The 18,536-nt window shown below is 40.0% G+C and overlaps 1 protein-coding gene across 2 annotated transcripts in view; it reads right to left on the bottom strand.

Annotated features, from left to right (window-relative positions):
* USP8 (ubiquitin specific peptidase 8) overlaps positions 1-18,536 on the bottom strand; it is a 60,332-nt gene that overhangs the window by 38,943 nt on the left and 2,853 nt on the right. For both annotated transcript variants that reach the window (XM_070423035.1, XM_070423026.1), the window contains exons 2-4: positions 6,497-6,665; positions 4,795-4,939; positions 278-363 (exon numbers count right to left, since the gene is read on the bottom strand). In XM_070423035.1, the coding sequence (XP_070279136.1) occupies positions 278-363; positions 4,795-4,939; positions 6,497-6,600 (335 nt within the window). In that variant the 5' untranslated portion in view covers positions 6,601-6,665. The remainder of the gene's footprint in view (positions 1-277; positions 364-4,794; positions 4,940-6,496; positions 6,666-18,536) is intronic.

The following is an 18,536-nucleotide window of genomic DNA, read 5'->3' on the forward strand; positions in this document are numbered from 1 at the left end:
GTCCAGTAGCACATCACAACATGGAGCAGAGGAATGATATTTTTCTGAAGAATCCTGTTAGAAACTTGGGGAAAAAATGAGACCTAAGCTCTAAACTACTACACTAATGCTTACCTTAATAAACTATCATTCTAAGCATTTAAAAAACGTCAATAAAGAATATTAATGGTAATACATGAACATAATGTAGTGATATAGCAAACAAATTTGATTTTTGTGTTCTGTTAACACAGGACTTATTTTTAGGAATTAAATGTGAAAATAATAATGTCTATACCTGAGTTTAAGGCTTTCAGAAAGTCTTTCAGCTTCTTCAATAGCTTTTTTGATGTTTGCAGGTCCAAGCATTGAATGAACATAGTCCTAAAATTATAGGAAAACCATCCTATAGTGTTAGCATTAGGTACTATACACAGCTGTAATGCTAAAGACATTAAAATCACGGTACTTAAAACAGGAAAGTTTAGATGAAAACATTACTATGATTGAAGTATTTTTTTAAACTTTTAACCTACATGAATGCACAACTTATTCTCAAAATGTTTCAAAAGCATCTTATAGCATTAGTATAAAAAAAATCTGAGTAGGTAACGGTTTTACTTATTTGTAAGGCACCTTTTAATAAGTACTATTTTTTTAGTTTTATAAATAAATAGCAAAAAAACCCACAAAGCTTTCAAGGGCATAATATATCTTGCCATTATAAGGAGGTTTCCTAGTTTTATTTTTCTCTAGTCTCAGATGCAGTAAAACAAATTGTGTGTCAATCTACAGCATGGGACTTATCCTTTTGTTTTAAATTGATATGTTTTGCTTCCATCTTTCTTTTCTATAGCTACCTGCCTTGCAATACTTTAGACATAAAACAAGTGTTATATTTAAGGAAACACTGAGTAACGAAAAGTCAAATGACAGAAAATAAGTCATCAATAATATAATCTATCTTTAAAAAAAAACCACAAAATTGCCTTGGCCAGTACTACTCAAAGGTTAGAGGTCGGCCTGTGCACCGAGGGGTCTTAGGTTTAAAAACCTAGTCAAGGGCATGTACCTGGGTGCCGGGTTTGCTCCCTGCCTCTGAGTTGGGGGTGCGTATGGGAGGCAACCAGTCAATGTATCATTCTCATAGCCATATTTCTCTCCCTTCCTCCTTATACTCTCTCTGAAAAGCAATGGGAAAAATATCCTCAGGTGAGAATTAACAAAAACCCCCCACAAAAACACAAAATAGCCATGGCCTGTGTGCCTCAGTTGGAGCATCGACCCATTTGCCAAAAGGTGGCAGGTTTGATTACAGGTCAGGGCACATAACCAGGTTGTGGGCTCAACATAACCAGGTTGTGGGCTCAATTCCAGGTCAGAGGAAACCTATCGGTGTTTCTCTCCCACATCCACATCAATGTTTCTCTTTCTCCCCCTTCCTCCCTCTAAAACACACACACACACATTTTGGCACATAATTTACTAATAGGCATATGAAGTTGTTTTTTAAAAAATCACTTCACTAAAGAGGTCACTCATTAGAACCTGCAATCAAAGATATTTTCAAATCAAAGTTAGTTTGACATGACAGTAGTGCAGTTAGACTAGGCTAATTATTGGATCTAATTTGCCACAACGTGTCAGTATGACTACAAATAGAGCCTACTAGTACAGTTCATCACAAAGGACATAGTAATCAAATTTTTAAAAAGGAGCAAGGCCAGAAGGTCAAAAATATCCATCTCTGGCTCATGGAGAGACCCTCACCAAGAGCTTTGGGCAGAATAAATCTGTTGGTAACAGCTATCATCTGTCTATCTAGCCCAAAAGTAGCTCAGGTTTTGGTTGAGTTTATTCTTCTAGATTAAAGACTAAATAAATAAAGAGGGCCATTCACTACGTAATTTCAATGAAAGTATAGTTTGTTCAATACTCTATCATTTGAACATTACAGTGGAAACTATAATTACTTTAGTTACCACAATGTCCTGACAACTGATACAATATTCACCCCCTCACTGAGGATGTGTAATTGATTTCAGAGAGAAAGGAAGGAACAGAAAGAGAGAGAAACAACTGTGAGAAACACAGATCAGCTGCCTCCCATACTCCATCCAGGGATGAACCCACAACCTAGGTATGTGCCCTGACTGGTAATTGAACCCACAAACTGGTGTACGGGACAATACTGCAACCAATTGAGCTACCCAGCCAGGGCTGATACAATACTTAAAACTATATATATATGTGTATGTGTAAAAATATATATATACATATATATATTAATTATTGATTCCAGAGAGGAAGGGAGAGGGAGACAGAGATAAAAACATCAATGATGAAAGAGAATCATTGATCAGCTGCCTCCTGCATGCCCCCTACTGGGGATCAAGCCCACAACCTGGGCATGTGCCCTTGACCAGAATCAAACCCAGGACCTTTCAGTCCACAGGCTGACATTCTATCCACCGAGCCAAACTAGGTAGGGCACAATACTTTTCTAATAGAAAATAAAATCTAATCATTACTGTAAGGTTTCTCCAATAAAAACAAAATACAAAGTAAAACAAAAAATACTATGACTTGTTTTTATTAATTTTTTAAATAGAAACTCATTAAGAAGCCAGTCTGTAAGCTCAACATAATTCTGTTTAAATGCTGAAAAAATTGTTTGTGTTTGGCTATGCCTATTACAAACTCTCAAAAGACACTCCCTTAATATGGGTGAGGTTTCCTTTCAATAATTATCTCTCTCTGTACTGTTGTTAATAGAGCACAGTTAAAATAAGCATAAATATTTTCAAATTTTCAACAGTACTGACAATTAGCAGAATTTTAATAACAACATCCAATTCTTATACAACTAAAAACATTTGCTTTTTAGGTTTACCAAGTAGAACTTTCCTATTCTTGAACATACAGATTCAAGCAACTCGCATGATTTCACAAATAAAAAGGTTTACCAGTAATATTCAAGATTATCAAGAATGCCAGATTTAAAAATATCATTCTAATATTATCTAGACTGCTATACTAATATTTTCAACATATTTGCCTTACTTCCTTTTCAGATAACCCCCCAAAAATTCATATATTGATTTTTTTCAATGAGTAAGCAACCTATATATATAAAAGGCTGTGTCCATCAGTCCAACCGGTAGCTATGACGTGCACTGACCACCAGGGGGCAAATGCTCGATGCAGGAGCTGCTATGACTCGCACTGGGATTTAAAAATAAACGGCACCAGGGACCTGGCGCCGACAAACCAACACTCGGCTTCCCCCCAGTGGGACATAGGCCCCAGAGCGACACCCCACCAAACCACAACCAATGCTGCCAAAGACCCCATGGTGCAAACTGCAGCCCACAGCCTAGTCTAGCCTGGAAACGGTGGCTGTGGGCACCGGGTAATGACATCACGTAACAATGCCTGGCTTCCTCTTCTTAGTGACTAGCATCCTTCAGCCCAGGAACCCGATTTGCTTTATAGCCAGGTGCAAACATTTTACAGTTTAATCAAATGTTTGTGATGTGTTTTTCCGTGCCTCATCTCATTTGATCCTCACAGAAGTCCTGGAGTAGGTAGATAGGAGACTTGGTAGAATCCTATTTTCTTTTCAAAGACCAATACCTTGGTTTTGAGTTCGCTCCCTGCCCCCAGTTGGAACATATGCTGGAGGCAACCAGTAGATGTGTTTCTCATATCCATGTCTCTCTCTCTCTCTCCCTCCTCCCCCCCACTTCCTCCCTTCCTACTCTCTCTGAAAAAGCAATGGAAAAAAAATATCCTCAGGTGAGGATTAACAAAAAAATTTTTTTTTCTTAAGGAATGGCTTCTCCACCACATAAGATCTATAGGCAGTATTTTGCTACTATTTATTGTCTGGTAGCAAGATTATTCCTAAGTAAAGGTGGAACCACCAACATAAAATTCTTCCCATTTCTTTCACCTAGTCTTCATGATCTTTTATTGCCTGTTGCTGGTGCAGCTGAAATGCAACCATTTTCCTTAGCAACACTTATCTAGTCATCAGTTCTCTTTTTTCATTTACACTTCCCCTCTTTTCCCTCCATCCCTCACTGCCCATGGCTTCAGCAAAGTGGAAGAAAGGCACCTGCTCAAAGGATTAAAAGCAAAATAATAATATACAAAAATTGAAACAATGAGCATTAATTTTTCAAACAGATCTTTAATATGGCGACAATGTGATATATTAAAAACTGTCACATTAAAACAAATGACTAAACCTTGAATCTTGATAAAGTACAATCTCAAGTCATATTTTTCTTATTTAATGCATGAGTAAATGGAATATTCTATTTGACCTGGCAATGATGTATCATAATAGAAAACTGACTATGTTTCTATATGTTGCTATAAATTTGTACTAGTCCAAGGCAAATTAAGAATGCGTGTATAGTCCAGCTGGTGTTGTTCAGCGGTCGAGCATCAATCCATGAACCAAGAGGTCAGGGTACATGTACAAGTTGTGGGCTTGATAGCCAGTAGGAGGTGTGCAGGAGGCAGCAGATTAATGATGTTTCTCTCTCATCGATGTTTCTCTCTATCCCTCTCCCTCTCTCTCTAAAAATCAATAAAAACATATTTTAAAAAAGAATGTATGTATAGTGTGTGTATCCACGTTTGCAAATAAAGTAAAATCTTCAGTTTGCTTTTCTATCTTCATAAGAGTTTGAACTTGATGCTACATAATGTTATCTACTTTTCAACATAGTTAAAACTTTTAGAGAAGATAAGTCCATTGTGCAAAAATAACTTAGCAAATAAAAATGCAGAAACAAAAGGTACCTGCTGTTGCTTGAAATCAGGCCTGTTTTTGATAAGATTATAAACAGTCACAAATTTCATGTATAGTACGTAGGCCCTTTCCTCATCACGATCTAACCTGCTTTCTTCTGCTGTCTTGAAGATCTTCTGGGCACTCTGTACATAACTTAAAATTAGAGAAAAAAATAAAACACTTGACATTGGGGGGGGGGGGAGGTAGAGAAGGGGAGGTCATGCATAAAGCCCACAGAGAACCTCGATAAAATATATTTCATAATTTATTTCAGAATTGACACAAAGTTAGATGCAAGTTTGGATGCAATCCGAAAATTTCCCTTATGCTACAAGTAAATACTTCTGTTTCATAAGAGTTGTTTATATGCCACAAACTCTTCAAAATGCTTTGAGTCCAGTTTTAAAAGATTTGCTACATTGCCAGACCGGTTTGGCTCAGTGGATAGAGCATCGGCCTGTGGACTGAAGGGTCCCAGGTTCAATTCCGGTCAAGGGCATGTACCTTGGTTGCGAGCACATCCCCAGTGGGAGGTGTGCAGGAGGCGGCTGGTCGATGTTTCTCTCTCATCGATGTTTCTAATTCTCTATCCCTCTCCCTTCCTCTCTGTAAAAAATCAATAAAATATATTAAAAAAAAAAAAAAAGATTTGCTACAACAGATAATCCTGAGACAAGTGGTTCTCAGGCAGCCAAAATAGCCATACTCTATAATTAAAGAACATACCATTTGTATTGAATTAGGGGAGTTAAAATCTTTATTATTTTAATGTTAAAACAAATATTTTCCATTCTACTCACCCCTTTCTAACCATTATGTAAAATTTCCCCCACTTGAAAATCCAAGAAATTAGGGAAAGAAAAGAGGACACGAGTCTTATTTTTTTATTTGGTTAAGATTTTCTACAAAATGGCTGAACTACACTTTGATTCACTGGTCCTGGAAGAAAAGAGACTTAAAGTCCAAAAATATGTCATCTTAAAATTCTACTTCAGTAAAATAATTTGAGGATTCTGTGTCATTAATTCCTAAGACATTTTCCTTGTTTGATGGTCTTTAGAAAGCAAATTAATAAAATAGGCATTTCTGCAAGAGAATTTCATTCACTTAGACTAAAGTTTTGGCAACCAAGTTATAGTGCCAATGCCTATATATAATATGCTTTACCAATCCTTATTTATATAAAGCAGTGGATCTTGTTTTCTGTATTTTTCAAACTGTGTTCCAAGATTGAGACATGGACTAATGATGAAGTTGGTCAGGCCAAGGAACTAGACCACCACACAAGGAAAAATGATATTTAAGACCAAAGATGGTCCTGTACAAGGACAATTTCAGTCAGTGTGTATGCAGAGGTAAATCAAACCAAAGACAGTAAGGAGATTCTCTATAAACGTTCAGGAATGAATCCATTTGGGATCATAAAAATAACTGAGGCACTCCCCCCCCATTTATCTCTAGCCATGGAACACGTATTTTTCCCTAATCTCTAAAATTTGTTTACCCAAGTCTGGTGTATGGCTGGCTAGATGCACCTTTCTTTTTTTTAAATTGATTTTTTCTTTTTGAGGGAGAGGGAGAGATGGGGAGATAGAGAGATGATGCCATTGTTTAAATAAACTTTAAATTTACTCACGTAACACATGTAAGAACATGGAATTGAACTAAAACTTAATATATGACTCAGTCAAACTAACAATGGATACATACTTCTTAGTGCTTATTTTCTCTGGTTTAACTTCTGTCTTCTTATTGAGGTCTTTTAGTGAAGAACTGAGGTAGAGTTCTTTAGGATCTGAAGCCACGGAAGGCATGATGAATAAACCTTACTTTTCCACTTTTACAATGGATGGTGTACTTCAGTAAAAGTAGTTCTTTTCTGAAACGAAATGAACACAAATGATTCCACTAGTTTTCCTCATTAACAACAAAACAAGTGAGCAGTTTAAAAAATAAAACAGTTAACCTGTATTCTTTGCTAACAGTTGATTTTAATTATATTGAATATATCTATTTTGGGAGTTCACGATATACAGGGTATTAATAAACAATTTAATTTATTTTAAAATTTTCATTAACTAAATTAATTACTGTTTGAATCATTTTACCTTAAGTATTAGGAATCTTTCCTGTCAAAGGAACTAACAGAATAATAAAAGCTTTTATATTTTTCTTGATAAATCTGCATGAATGTATAGATCAAAAATAGGAAGCTTAATTTAGAAATACATGGTATCCCCAAAAATGTATATACATTTTTAACAGCTGATAGCTTAATTTTGAAAATGAAATGTATTCTAACACTGTCATTATAATTATACAAACTGTGTGAATACATTTTTTGGGACACCTATATTTCTCTTTCTCATTGGTATCTATAATAATAAAAGTGTAATATCCTAATTAGACCTGACGTCCTTCCGGATGACCTTGTGGACAAAGCTGGGGCTGCGAGGGAAGCCCAAGTCCCGGGTGCCAGAGGGAAGCCAGTGCTGGCAGCTGGGGAAGGAAGGCCTACTCTTACACAAATTTCGTACATTGGGCCTCTAGTCTATTTATAAAAGGAAATAAGTGAGGAGGGCGGGGGACAGGCAGGCAAGGCCACTTTATATGGCGCTAAGGACACATGAACATGTTTCTGGCAGAATATACCTAAGTACTTTGGTTTACTCTGCAAAGGTCATTGATGTTTCATGACATTCTTCATTTCCTCATTTGCTTTGGTAAATTATGACTAGGAAGATGGAGGAGGTTGTAAACAAAATAAAAATAATAGGCTAGGTATATACCAATTAAGTTGTGTGTGTGTATGTACATGTGCAGGGATGCATGTAGATGGGGCAGATCAGGGGAGCACACCAAATGGGGAGTCTTGGCAAGATCGTGTCACCAAATGAAAACTTCAGTAACCCAATTAAATGTATGCAAGATCTTTAGCTGTGAGGAACTAATTACAATTTGAATAAATAACAACTTTAATACATTTACTTATTTATTTTTAAAATATATTCTTTATTGATTTCAGAGAGGGAAAGAGAGATAGAACATCAATGATGAGAGAGAATCATTGGTCGGCTGCCTCCTGCATGCTCTCTACTGGAGATCGAGCCTGCAACCCAGGCATATGCCCTTGGACGGAATCAAACCTGGGACCCTTTAGTTCGCAGGCCAACAGTCTATCCACTGAGCCAAACTGGATAGGGCAACATTAATACATTTAAAGATTACAACTTTAAAAAAATATATATTTTATTGATTTTTTACAGAGAGGAAGGGAGAGGGATAGAGAGTTAGAAACATCAATGAGAAAGAAACACCGATCAGCTGCCTCCTGCACACCTCCCACTAGGGATGTGCCCGCAACCAAGGTACATGCCCTCGACCGGAATCGAACCTGGGACCTTTCAGTCAGTCCGCAGGCCAACGCTCCATCCACTGAGCCAAACCAGTCAGGGCACGGCTTTTTTTTTTTTAACCACTTATTTCCACTGTTTTAGTGCTCTTCATTCTATCAGTTCACTATTATTAGAAGAATGGACATCAATGAACATCTAATTCTAAAAAGCTAAGTAAAGTACAACAGTAGGGAGAAACAGCTTCTGTTCACCTATGTGAAACTCCAAAAGCAGCCCAATCTACTTTGATTCTAGTCACATTTACATTAAATAGTAATATTTTCTGACTTCTTGATACTCATCCCTTCTAACTCTGTGCCATTAATCCACTGATTTAGCAAACCTAGCTACCTATATCTTTCTCTAAAGTCACATTTTTATGATTCTCTATTTTTTCCATTTTGATTTGCTCTATGTATCTACAAACACTTTTAACCAAACACTTTAATTAGTAGCATCAGATCTATGAATTTAAAAACAATGAGCTCAGCACCATCCCACTCGCCAGTTGGCCTCATCCCCACTGCGGGTCACCTTCCTCTGCAGGGCAACCAGCGGGGCGATTGGGGGGCCCCTGCAGGCACCCGCCTTGGCGGGCCTGGGGCCACAAGGCTGGGGGCAGCTCCTGTGTTGAGCATCCTGGTGGTTAGTGCGCATCACAGTGACTGGTTGTTCCACCAATTGTTCTGCCGTTCGGTAGATTTGTATATTAGACTTTGATTATATAGGATGGTCCCTGACCTCCCATGATGAACAGTTTAGCCAGAGAACATACCCTACCTTCCCACACACACCATCTCTTCACCTCCTGCCTATCCTCCTAATGCTGAATACAAAAAGAATACACGCAAAACTGGTGGGGCTCACTGGTTGAGTATTCACCTATGCACCAGGAGGTTGTGGGTTCAATTCCTGGTCAGGGCACATGTCCAGGTTGTGGACTCGATCCCCACCAGGAGGTGTGCAAGAGGCAGCCGATTGATGATGTCTCTTTCTCTCCTTTCCTCTCTCAAAATGAATAAAAACATGTTTTGAAAAATGAATAGACACATACTTTAAAATAAAAAGGAATACATATTACATGACACCATTTGTATAAAGCATAAAAACAAACTATCTTGAACAGTATATTGTTCATATAAATGAGGTAAACCTATAAAGAAAAACAGGAAATGATAATCAAATTCTACTTCTGAGAAGGCAGAAGATATAATCAGAGGCATACACAAGGAATATCAGCAGTATCAGGAAGATTTTATTTCTCAAGTTGGGTGGTACATTGACAGGTGATCATTTTATTATCATGCTTTATAGCATATAAAAGAATTATGTAATGTACTTAACATCCTATACAATAAAGAGGTAATATGCAAATTGATCATCACTCCAACACATAAGATGGCCGCCCCCATGTGGACACAAGATGGCCAGCAGGGGAGGGCAGTTGGGGGGACCAGACCTGCAGGGGAGGGCAGTTGTGGGTGATCAGGCCTGCAGGGGAAGGCAGTTAGGAGCAATCGGGCTGGCAGGGGAGCAGTTAGGCGTCGATCAGGCTGGCAGGCAGAAGCGGTTAGGGGCAATCAGGCAGGCAGGCAGGCGAGTGGTTGGGAGCCAGCAGTCTTGGATTGTGAGAGGGATGTCCGACTGCCCGTTTAGTGGGATCGGGCCTAAACGGACAGCCGGACATCCTCCAGGGGTCCCAGACTGGAGAGGGTGCAGGCTGGGCTGAGGGACAGCCCCCCCCCCCCCCAACCGCACGAATTTCGTGCACCAGGCCTCTAGTATTTTATAAAAAATTTTAAAGAAAAGTTATGAGGATAACAATGCAAGTATGAATAAAAATATGCAACTGTATATAAACATTGATGTTTCTCTCTAAAAATCAATAAAAATATATTTTAAAAAATGTTATAGGTGAAATAAGCAAACACAAAATATGTGTTTGTTAAATACTGATTTAAAAAAATATTTGGAATATTGGAAGAGCCTAATACACATACACACACACAAACGCACACACTCACACAATGAGTGGCCAGATTATTATGACCACCTGACGTTTGTAGGCAAATTAGCTATAATTTCACGCTGAAGTTGCTAGAGGGCCAGACCATTATAAATAGGGAAGCAGGTTGTTTACCACGACAGTAAAAGTGATTTTTTTCTGAAGATATGGGTAAACAACATGATTTAACAACCTTTGAACGTGGGATATATTTGAACGTGAGTGGCCAGATTATCATGACCATCTGACATTTGCAGGCAAATTAGTCGTATACTGCATCGTATGGGATATGGAAGCCAAAGGCCTATTCTGTCTGCAGTTACCAAGAAAAATGTCTCCAATTCGCACAGGAATACAAGGATTGGAAGTCGAGCATTGGAAAAAAATCATGTGTTCTGATGAATCACGTTTCCAGTTGCATCATGCAGATGGCAGAGTGAGAATTTGGCGGAAACAGCATGAAAGCATGCACCCCATATGCATGAGTACAACCCTTCAAGCTGGTGGGAGCAGTGTTATGGTTTGGGGCATGTTTTCCTGGCATGATTTGGGCCCTTTAATTTGTGTGGAACAATATCTGAATAGCACAACATACCTAAGTATCGTTGCTGATCAAGTTCATCCTATCATGTTGATGGCGTATCCCAATGGAGATGGCTTCTTCCAACAAGACAATGCGCCATGCCACGGTGCTCGTATTGTGCAGGAGTGGTTTCAAGAACATGAGGGAGACTTTACCTTGCTTAGTGGCCCCCACAATCACCAGATCTCAATCCAATTGAGCATTTGTGGGACGAAGTTAAAAGAGCCATCAAGCAGCTGGTTCCACAACCATCAAATCTCACAGAACTGGACAGTACTATTCATCAGGCATGGTGTCAGATTGCTCACATCACCTTTCAACATCTCGTGGAGTCAAAGCCAAGAAGAATCTCGCAGTATTGAAGGCAAAAGGTGGCCCAATGAAGTACTGATGGGATGGTCATAATAATCTGGCCACTCACGTTCAAATATATCCCATGTTCCAAGGCTGTTAAATCATGTTGCTTACCCATATCTTCAGAAAAAAATCACTTTTACTGTCGTGGTAAACAACCTGCTTCCCTATTTATAATGGTCTGGCCCTCTAGCAACTTCAGCGTGAAATTTAGCTAACTTGCCAACAAATGTCAGGTGGTCATAATAATCTGGCCACTCAGTGTGTGCGTGTGTGTGTGTGTGTGTGTGTGTGTATGTAAAACCTTGTGGAGTACAGCTTCTGTACAGGAGTGTGAGTGGAAGCAAGAGCACGAACACTGAGGAATGAAGAAATGGAAGTAGGTTGTAAATAACTTTTAAAAACTGGCAAAAAAAGAAAGAAGGATGGAATTGGATGGAATGGTATTCCAAAACATGATTTCTGAAACATAAGAAGTAGCAGTTGAGGAATAACACTTTTGACTAAGAGAAAGAAAGATCAAGAAACTACTAGCTTTTTATCTTGGCTGGTTCAGCTCAGTGGATAGAGTCAGCCCAAGGACTGAAGGGTCCCATGCTCAATTCTGGCCAAGGGCATGTACCTTGGTTGCAGGCTTCATCCCTGGCCCTGGTCGGGGCACGAGCAGGAGGCAACCAATTGATGTGTCTCTCTCACATTGATGTTTCTCTCTCTTTGTCTCTCCCTCTCCCTTCCACTCTCTCTAAAAATCAATGGAAAACTATCCTTGGGTGAGGATTAAAAAAAAAACAAAAAAACTAACTTTTCAGGAAGGTACTCAAGGAAACCTGAGGTCTTAGTGGTACCATAACAGACATCACTGTGGCAGAGGGCAGGGGACATTGGAGCTTGACTATTAATGAGGTCCAGAAGACAGTAAGAAGAGACCAGTAACAAGAGTTATCTCTGACTTTTTTCTTCCCAACTAGCTCAGCTTACTCAACCACAGAAGGCAACATTTGCTCCCCTGACACAGGCCAGCTCTTGAAATGTAATTCCCAAAAACAACAATCATTTTTTATTAGTGACATTACTAAGTGTACTAAGATAAAAACTAAAGCCAGAGTTAAGCAGAGTAACCAGGTATCAGTCTGATAGTATCTTTTTTCCAATTCCATTCTCTATCTGGGTCATAACTACTACTGGTCTAACCACAGAATGGCCAATGTAGCTCAGTTAGGTGAAGCATCATCCCTATATTGAAAGGTTGTGGGTTTGATCCCTGGTCGGGGCACATAAGGGAGGTAGCCGATTGATGTCTCTCTCTCCCTTTCCCTCTCTCTAAAATCAATAAGCATATCCTCAGGTGAGGATTTAAAAAAAAAAGTCGGGTGGAGTCTATTTTGTTGATCATGACAATCAGGTTTCCTGGCTAGGAAAAGAAAGCTATTGATTTGAACCTTCTAAAATGAAGGTCTAAAATATGTTCTCAGTTGAATCTGTTTTTCATGATTACCTTTAAAGTTTGGATCTTTAAAAGACAAAGAATATTAAAACTGTCTATGCTACCTAGGCAACTTAAAATCATAAATCATTAGCTATTTCAAAGTTAAATAAAAGAAATACATATTACATGGCACCATTTGTATAAAGTTTAAAAACAAACTACATTGAACAGTATTTTGCTGTATTCTATCATTCACAGATATTCTGCTGTATGGAAAACACTGTGTTTCTAGGAACTCAAAGATCAGATGTGATCTGCTTCCTCACAAAGTTTAAAAAAACCAATGTGACAGAAAATTGTAAGCAATGGTAATACAATATAGTATGATGTCAAACTATAAACAGATACAAATAATGTACAATGGGAAAATTAAGAAGAAAGATTAAGTATGACTAAGTAAGTGGGGTCCTGGGAGGCATCATGGGAAGAGATAACATTTATGTGAATCTTGGTGGGAGAAAGTTTTTGATAGAGATTAAGAACAGTATGAGGAAAAGTAAAAAAAGTAAAGAACATCTTTAGGAACTAGTGAGTACAGAGAATGAACAAGGACCTATTAGACACTAAACCTGAAAAAAATAGTCTAGGAACAGAAAATGGAAGGCCTTGAATGTCACAATAAAGCATTTATTATTTTATTTTCTAAAAGTAACAGAGCCATAGCAGGGTTCTAACAATGGAGTTATGTGATCCAAATTGACAACAGTACAAAGGCTCTAAAAGACTGGGAAAAGGAACACTCTGGTTACCTATCAGAATGATCTTAAGGAAAGATGATGAAGGTCAGAACTAGGGCAACAGAGATGGAATAAAAGAGGCAGATACAACAGACACTGAAAAGGTAGAATGACAGGAACTGCAAAGGTAGAATGACAGGACTTGGCAAATGACTAGACACATGGAGGCAAAGTACAGAAATAGGATTATGATGACATCTAAGTTTTTAGTGAAGGTTTCTATGAGAAAGATTGCACTTTTTAAAAGTTACCTTTTCTGACTTTAAGAAATAAAAATTATTAAAATAAAAAATAAAAATAATACACACAAAAAAAATAAAAAAATAAAATAAAAGTTACCTTTTCTGTCCTTATTTAATTCTTGAAAACAGCTGATATAAGTAGTCACCAAAGAACTACATTTGTTTCTACTTTCATTCATAAAATTAAATGTATATATATACATATATATATATATATACACACACACACACATATATATATATATATACACACACACACAAACACACACACATATATATATGTGTGTGTGGGGGGGGGGGGGGGGGATGGGATAGATAGATAGATATAAAAGCCAAGCGACCGGAATGCTGGAACCACTGGTTGCTATGATGCCCACTGCTGCCGGCCAACTGCCCACGGCCAGCTCCCCCGCCACCCCCCTCCCCCGATTGAGGGCGGACCTGGCCGGCCAACCTCCCCTCCCCGCACTGGATTGGCTCCCATGGTGGGGGAGGCCACCAGGACCCTACCTGTGCACTAATTTGTGCACCGGGCCTCTAGTCTATATATATACTAGTAAAAGCCTAAACCACCATTCGACCAGTAGCTATGACGTGCACTGAACACACAGGCATGGAAACATGAAACAGACTGATGACTCTCAAAAGGGAAGAGGAGAGGGGGGAGAAGAGGTTAACCAAAGATCTTATATGCATACTAGAAGCCCGGTGCACAGATTCATCCACTGGTGGGGTCCCTCAGCCTGGCCTGTAGGGATTGGGTCGAAACTGGCAGTCCGACATCCCCCGAGGGGTCCCGGATTTCAAGAGGACCTCTAGTATAAGCTATATTGTCAAATAAGATGCCTGGTGTTGCCCTGGGTGGATGGGTCAGTTAATTGGAACACTGTCCCATCTACCAAAAAGGTTGTAGGTTCTATTCCCAGTCAGGGCACATACCTAGGTTGTGGGTTCAACCTGCTGGTCAGGGTACATATGGGAGGCAACTGATCGATGTTTCTCTCTCACATTAATGTTTCTCTCTAAAATCAGTAAAAACATATCCTTTGGTGAGGACTTTTTTTAAAAAAGGTGATTGGTGTTAAAAAATACAGCATAGCCCTGGCCAGTGTGCCCAGCGGGTTAGAGCACTGGCCTGTGCCCTCAGGGTCCTGGGTTTGATTCCAGTCAAGGGCACATGCCCAGATTTTGGGCTCGATCCCCAGTGTGGAGCATGTGGAGCTGATCAATGATTCTCTTTCATCATTGATGTTTCTCTCTCTTCTCCCCGTTTCCCTTCCTCTCTGAAATCAATAAAAATATATTTTAAAAAAAGATTAAGAACTCCAGCTTTTGTTAAATAGCAATGCTCCAAAAGTAAAACCCAGGGAGTGCTGAAAATGAGTTAACAAGTGGGGAGAAAATGGAAGGCACATATATCCATCTCTTTTTGACATCCTTCTGATCCTTCCAAAGAGAAAGAGTAAAGATTAGATGACTTGAACCACAGAGTAAAGACTACAACTGTGAAGACTGAGGTTTGTGGTCATTTAAACTGGTCTTGCTATCTTCACTAGGGTTTAACGCCAGCCACTGTGGAGATCCCTGGCAACGCTGGAAGGAAAGCAAAGTTTGTCTTCCTTGCCACCCATCATCTCACTTCACCTTTGCCCGTCCACAGCACAAGTATCCATTATATGTTCTGTCTTAAATTTCATATAATCCATTTTATACTCATTCTAGTTAAAATGCCACACATACCATGAATATTGATGAAATAATCTATTTTTTTTAAAGCAATTCTAAAGTATTAAGAAGGCTCAACCTTTTCAAAAAATGTCACTGCTAAAGTTTCTGGTTATTTTCTGAGTATCTACTATGTGTCCAGCACTGTACTAAATGAGAGCAGTGTTTTTAAAATCCATTTCGGTCACAACCAGCTTTTAAAAATATAAAACTGAAGAGAAAATGTGAGAGCACGTTACACACAGTAAAGAACTATTTCATGAAACTTTATTTTTGGTTATATGTATGTATGTATGCTTATATAGAGCACAGAGTTGAAATGTAAAATGCATTTCTTGGCTGTGGCCAGGTAATTCAGTTGGTCACAGCATCGTCCCAGTGCGCCAAGGTTGTGGGTTTGATCCCAGGTCAGGACACATATAAGAATCAATCAATGGTCCAGCTTGCGTAGCTCAGTTGTTGAGCATCGACTTATGAACCAGGAGGTCACGGTTCTATTCTTAGTCAGGTCACATGCCCAGGTTGTGGGCTCAATCCCCAGTGTGGGGCATGCAGGAGGCAGCCGATCAATGACTCTATCTCATCATTGATGTTTCTGTTTCTCTCTCTCTCTCTCTCTCTTCTCCCTTCCTCTCTGAAATTAATAAAAATATATTTTAAAAAATCAATCAATGAATACATACGTAAATGGAACAAATTTCTCTTTTTCTCTCTCAAATCAATAATTTTTTTAAAAGTAAAATGTATTTCTTAATACAATAGGTCACACTGAAAACTATGAAAGTTCTGCAAAGCAATGCTACCCTAAGTGTGGTCCATAGGCTAGCGCAGGTTGGGAAACTTTTTGTTAAGTCTCTGATAAAATACAAAGCTTATGACAGATGTAAATCAATTAAACACACTGAACTTTTCTTAGTAGCGACTTTCTCTATGAAGAAAGCAGTGCAGTGATTATATTCTAGCTCAAGCTGCAAGCCTGTTACAGAGACTGGCTAGTTTGAGTAACATTGCTCTAGGGCAGTGGTTCTCAACCTTCCTAATGCTGCAACCTTTTAATACAGTTCCTCATGTGTGGTGACCAATTTCATTGTCACAAATTGAACATAATTAAAGCATAGTGATTAATCACAAAAACAATATGTAATTATATATGTGTTTTCCGATGGTCTTAGGCAACCCCTGTGAAAGGGTCGTTTGACCCCCAAAGGGGTCGCGACCCACAGGTTGAGAACTGCTGCTCTAGGGGATAAGGAGAGTACCACCATCTGCCTTCTGATCACAAATATCTAACTTAGTCTAATTACCAAAACCAAACCAATACTCATTAAATAATAAGCCAACAATTAATTGCTACACTATAAACTAATATGTGACTCCAGTCCCTGGAGAGTCAAAAGGAATGGGAAATTCTATTGTAGCTTGGCGGGGGGGGGGGGGGGGGGGGGGGGAGCACTTCTTCCAATCCACAAATTCTTTCCTTCAAAAGATAGGGATCTATCATCCAATGGGAAGAGGGCTCTGACTGCTCTGACCAATAGAGAATGTTGGAAATAATGTTGTACCAATTTCTGCGTTCAGGCTTTAAGACACAGCTTTCACTTCCTGTCTCTTCAATCATTTGCTCTTGGAACTCAGCCTCCATAATCGTGAGAAATCTGAGCCACATGAAGAGTCTACATGCAGGCACTCCAGTTGGCATCTCCAGCTAACTCCCAGCCAACATTAACTGTCATTTATGCAAATGAACTATCTTGGATGTCCAGCCCAGTGGAGATTTCAGATGACTACAAGTGCATGAAACCCCAAGCAAGAACCAACCAGCTGAGTCCAGTCAGTCCAGAGAAACAAGGGAAAATAAACTGTAGTCTTAAGCCATTTTTTGTTAAAACAATTTGTTATAGAGCAATAGGTAACTGGCACAATAACCAAGATTTAAAGAACTAATGAGTCTTTCTTATTTGTAATACTAGAGGCTCGGTGCATAAAATTTGTGTGATGGGGGGGGGGGGGGTGTCCCTCAGCCCAGCCTGCACCCTCTCCAATCTGGGACCCCTTGGGGGATGTCTGACGACCGACAGAAATCCTTCTCACAATCTGGGACTGCTGGCTCCCAACCACTCGCCTGCCTGCCTGATTGCCCCTAACTGCTCCCCTGCCAGCCTGATTGATGCCTAACTGCTCCCCTGCCAGCCCGATCACCCCCAACTGCCCTCGCCTGCCGGCCCGATCGCCCCCAACCGCCCTACCTGGCTGGCCCGATCGCACCCAACCGCCCTACCCGGCTGGCCTGATTGCACCCAACTGCCCTTCCCTGCCAGCCCCGTCACCCCTAACTGCCCTCCCCTGCCAGCCTGGTACCCCCCCCAAGTGACCTCCCCTGCCGGCCTGATTGCTCCCAACCGCCCTCCCCTACCAGCCTGGTTGCCCCCAACTACATTCCCTTGCAGGCCTGGTAGCCCCTAACTGCCCTCCCATGCAGGCCTGGTCCCCCCCAACTGCCCTCCCTTGCCAGCCTGGTCGCCCCTAACTGCCCTCCCCTGCAGGCCTGGTCGCCCCCAACTGCCCTCCCCTGCAGGCCTGGTCTCCTCCAACTGCCCTCCCTCCCCTGTTTACCTGATCGCCCACAACTGTCCTCCCCTGTTGGCCATCTTGTGGCCACATGGGGGCGGCCATCTTGTGCGAGGGTGTGACAGTCAATTTGCATATTACCGCTTTATTATAGAGGATTATATAGGATTAGCAACTCATACTTAATGAACATTACTGGTATTTTCCTTTCATGTCCACCAAGATAAGTATTTTCATTTATAAAAATTTATAATAAAATATAATGCTAGAACCAGGGGAGCAATGGGCAGTGGCAGCTTATCCCAGGCCAACCTCCTGAACATGTCTTCAAGGCCCCCTTTTCTCTGACTTCCCAGTGAGACAAAGCAACCCAGCCTAGGCTCTCCTGTTGCTTCTTCTACACCCGTCCTTGTTTCACTGTCCTAAGTGTGTTTCTGAGGCAGTCTATAACTTGTTGCTTGCTTTTCTAACAAAATAATTACACACAAAAATTTTTTTTTACTTAAGAGAAATTATATATATATATATAAAAAACCCTGGTATGCAAATAAATTGAACGGTGGAACAAACGAACAACCGGTAGCTATGACGTGCGCTGACCACCAGGGGGCGTATGCGGACCATGGCGGGCATCAGCAGCAGGCAGCAGAGCGCA

Source organism: Myotis yumanensis, unplaced genomic scaffold, assembly GCF_028538775.1.
Source record: "Myotis yumanensis isolate MYYU_CA2020_CCGP unplaced genomic scaffold, mMyoYum1.0.hap1 SCAF_1, whole genome shotgun sequence".
Classification (NCBI taxonomy): domain Eukaryota; kingdom Metazoa; phylum Chordata; class Mammalia; order Chiroptera; family Vespertilionidae; genus Myotis; species Myotis yumanensis.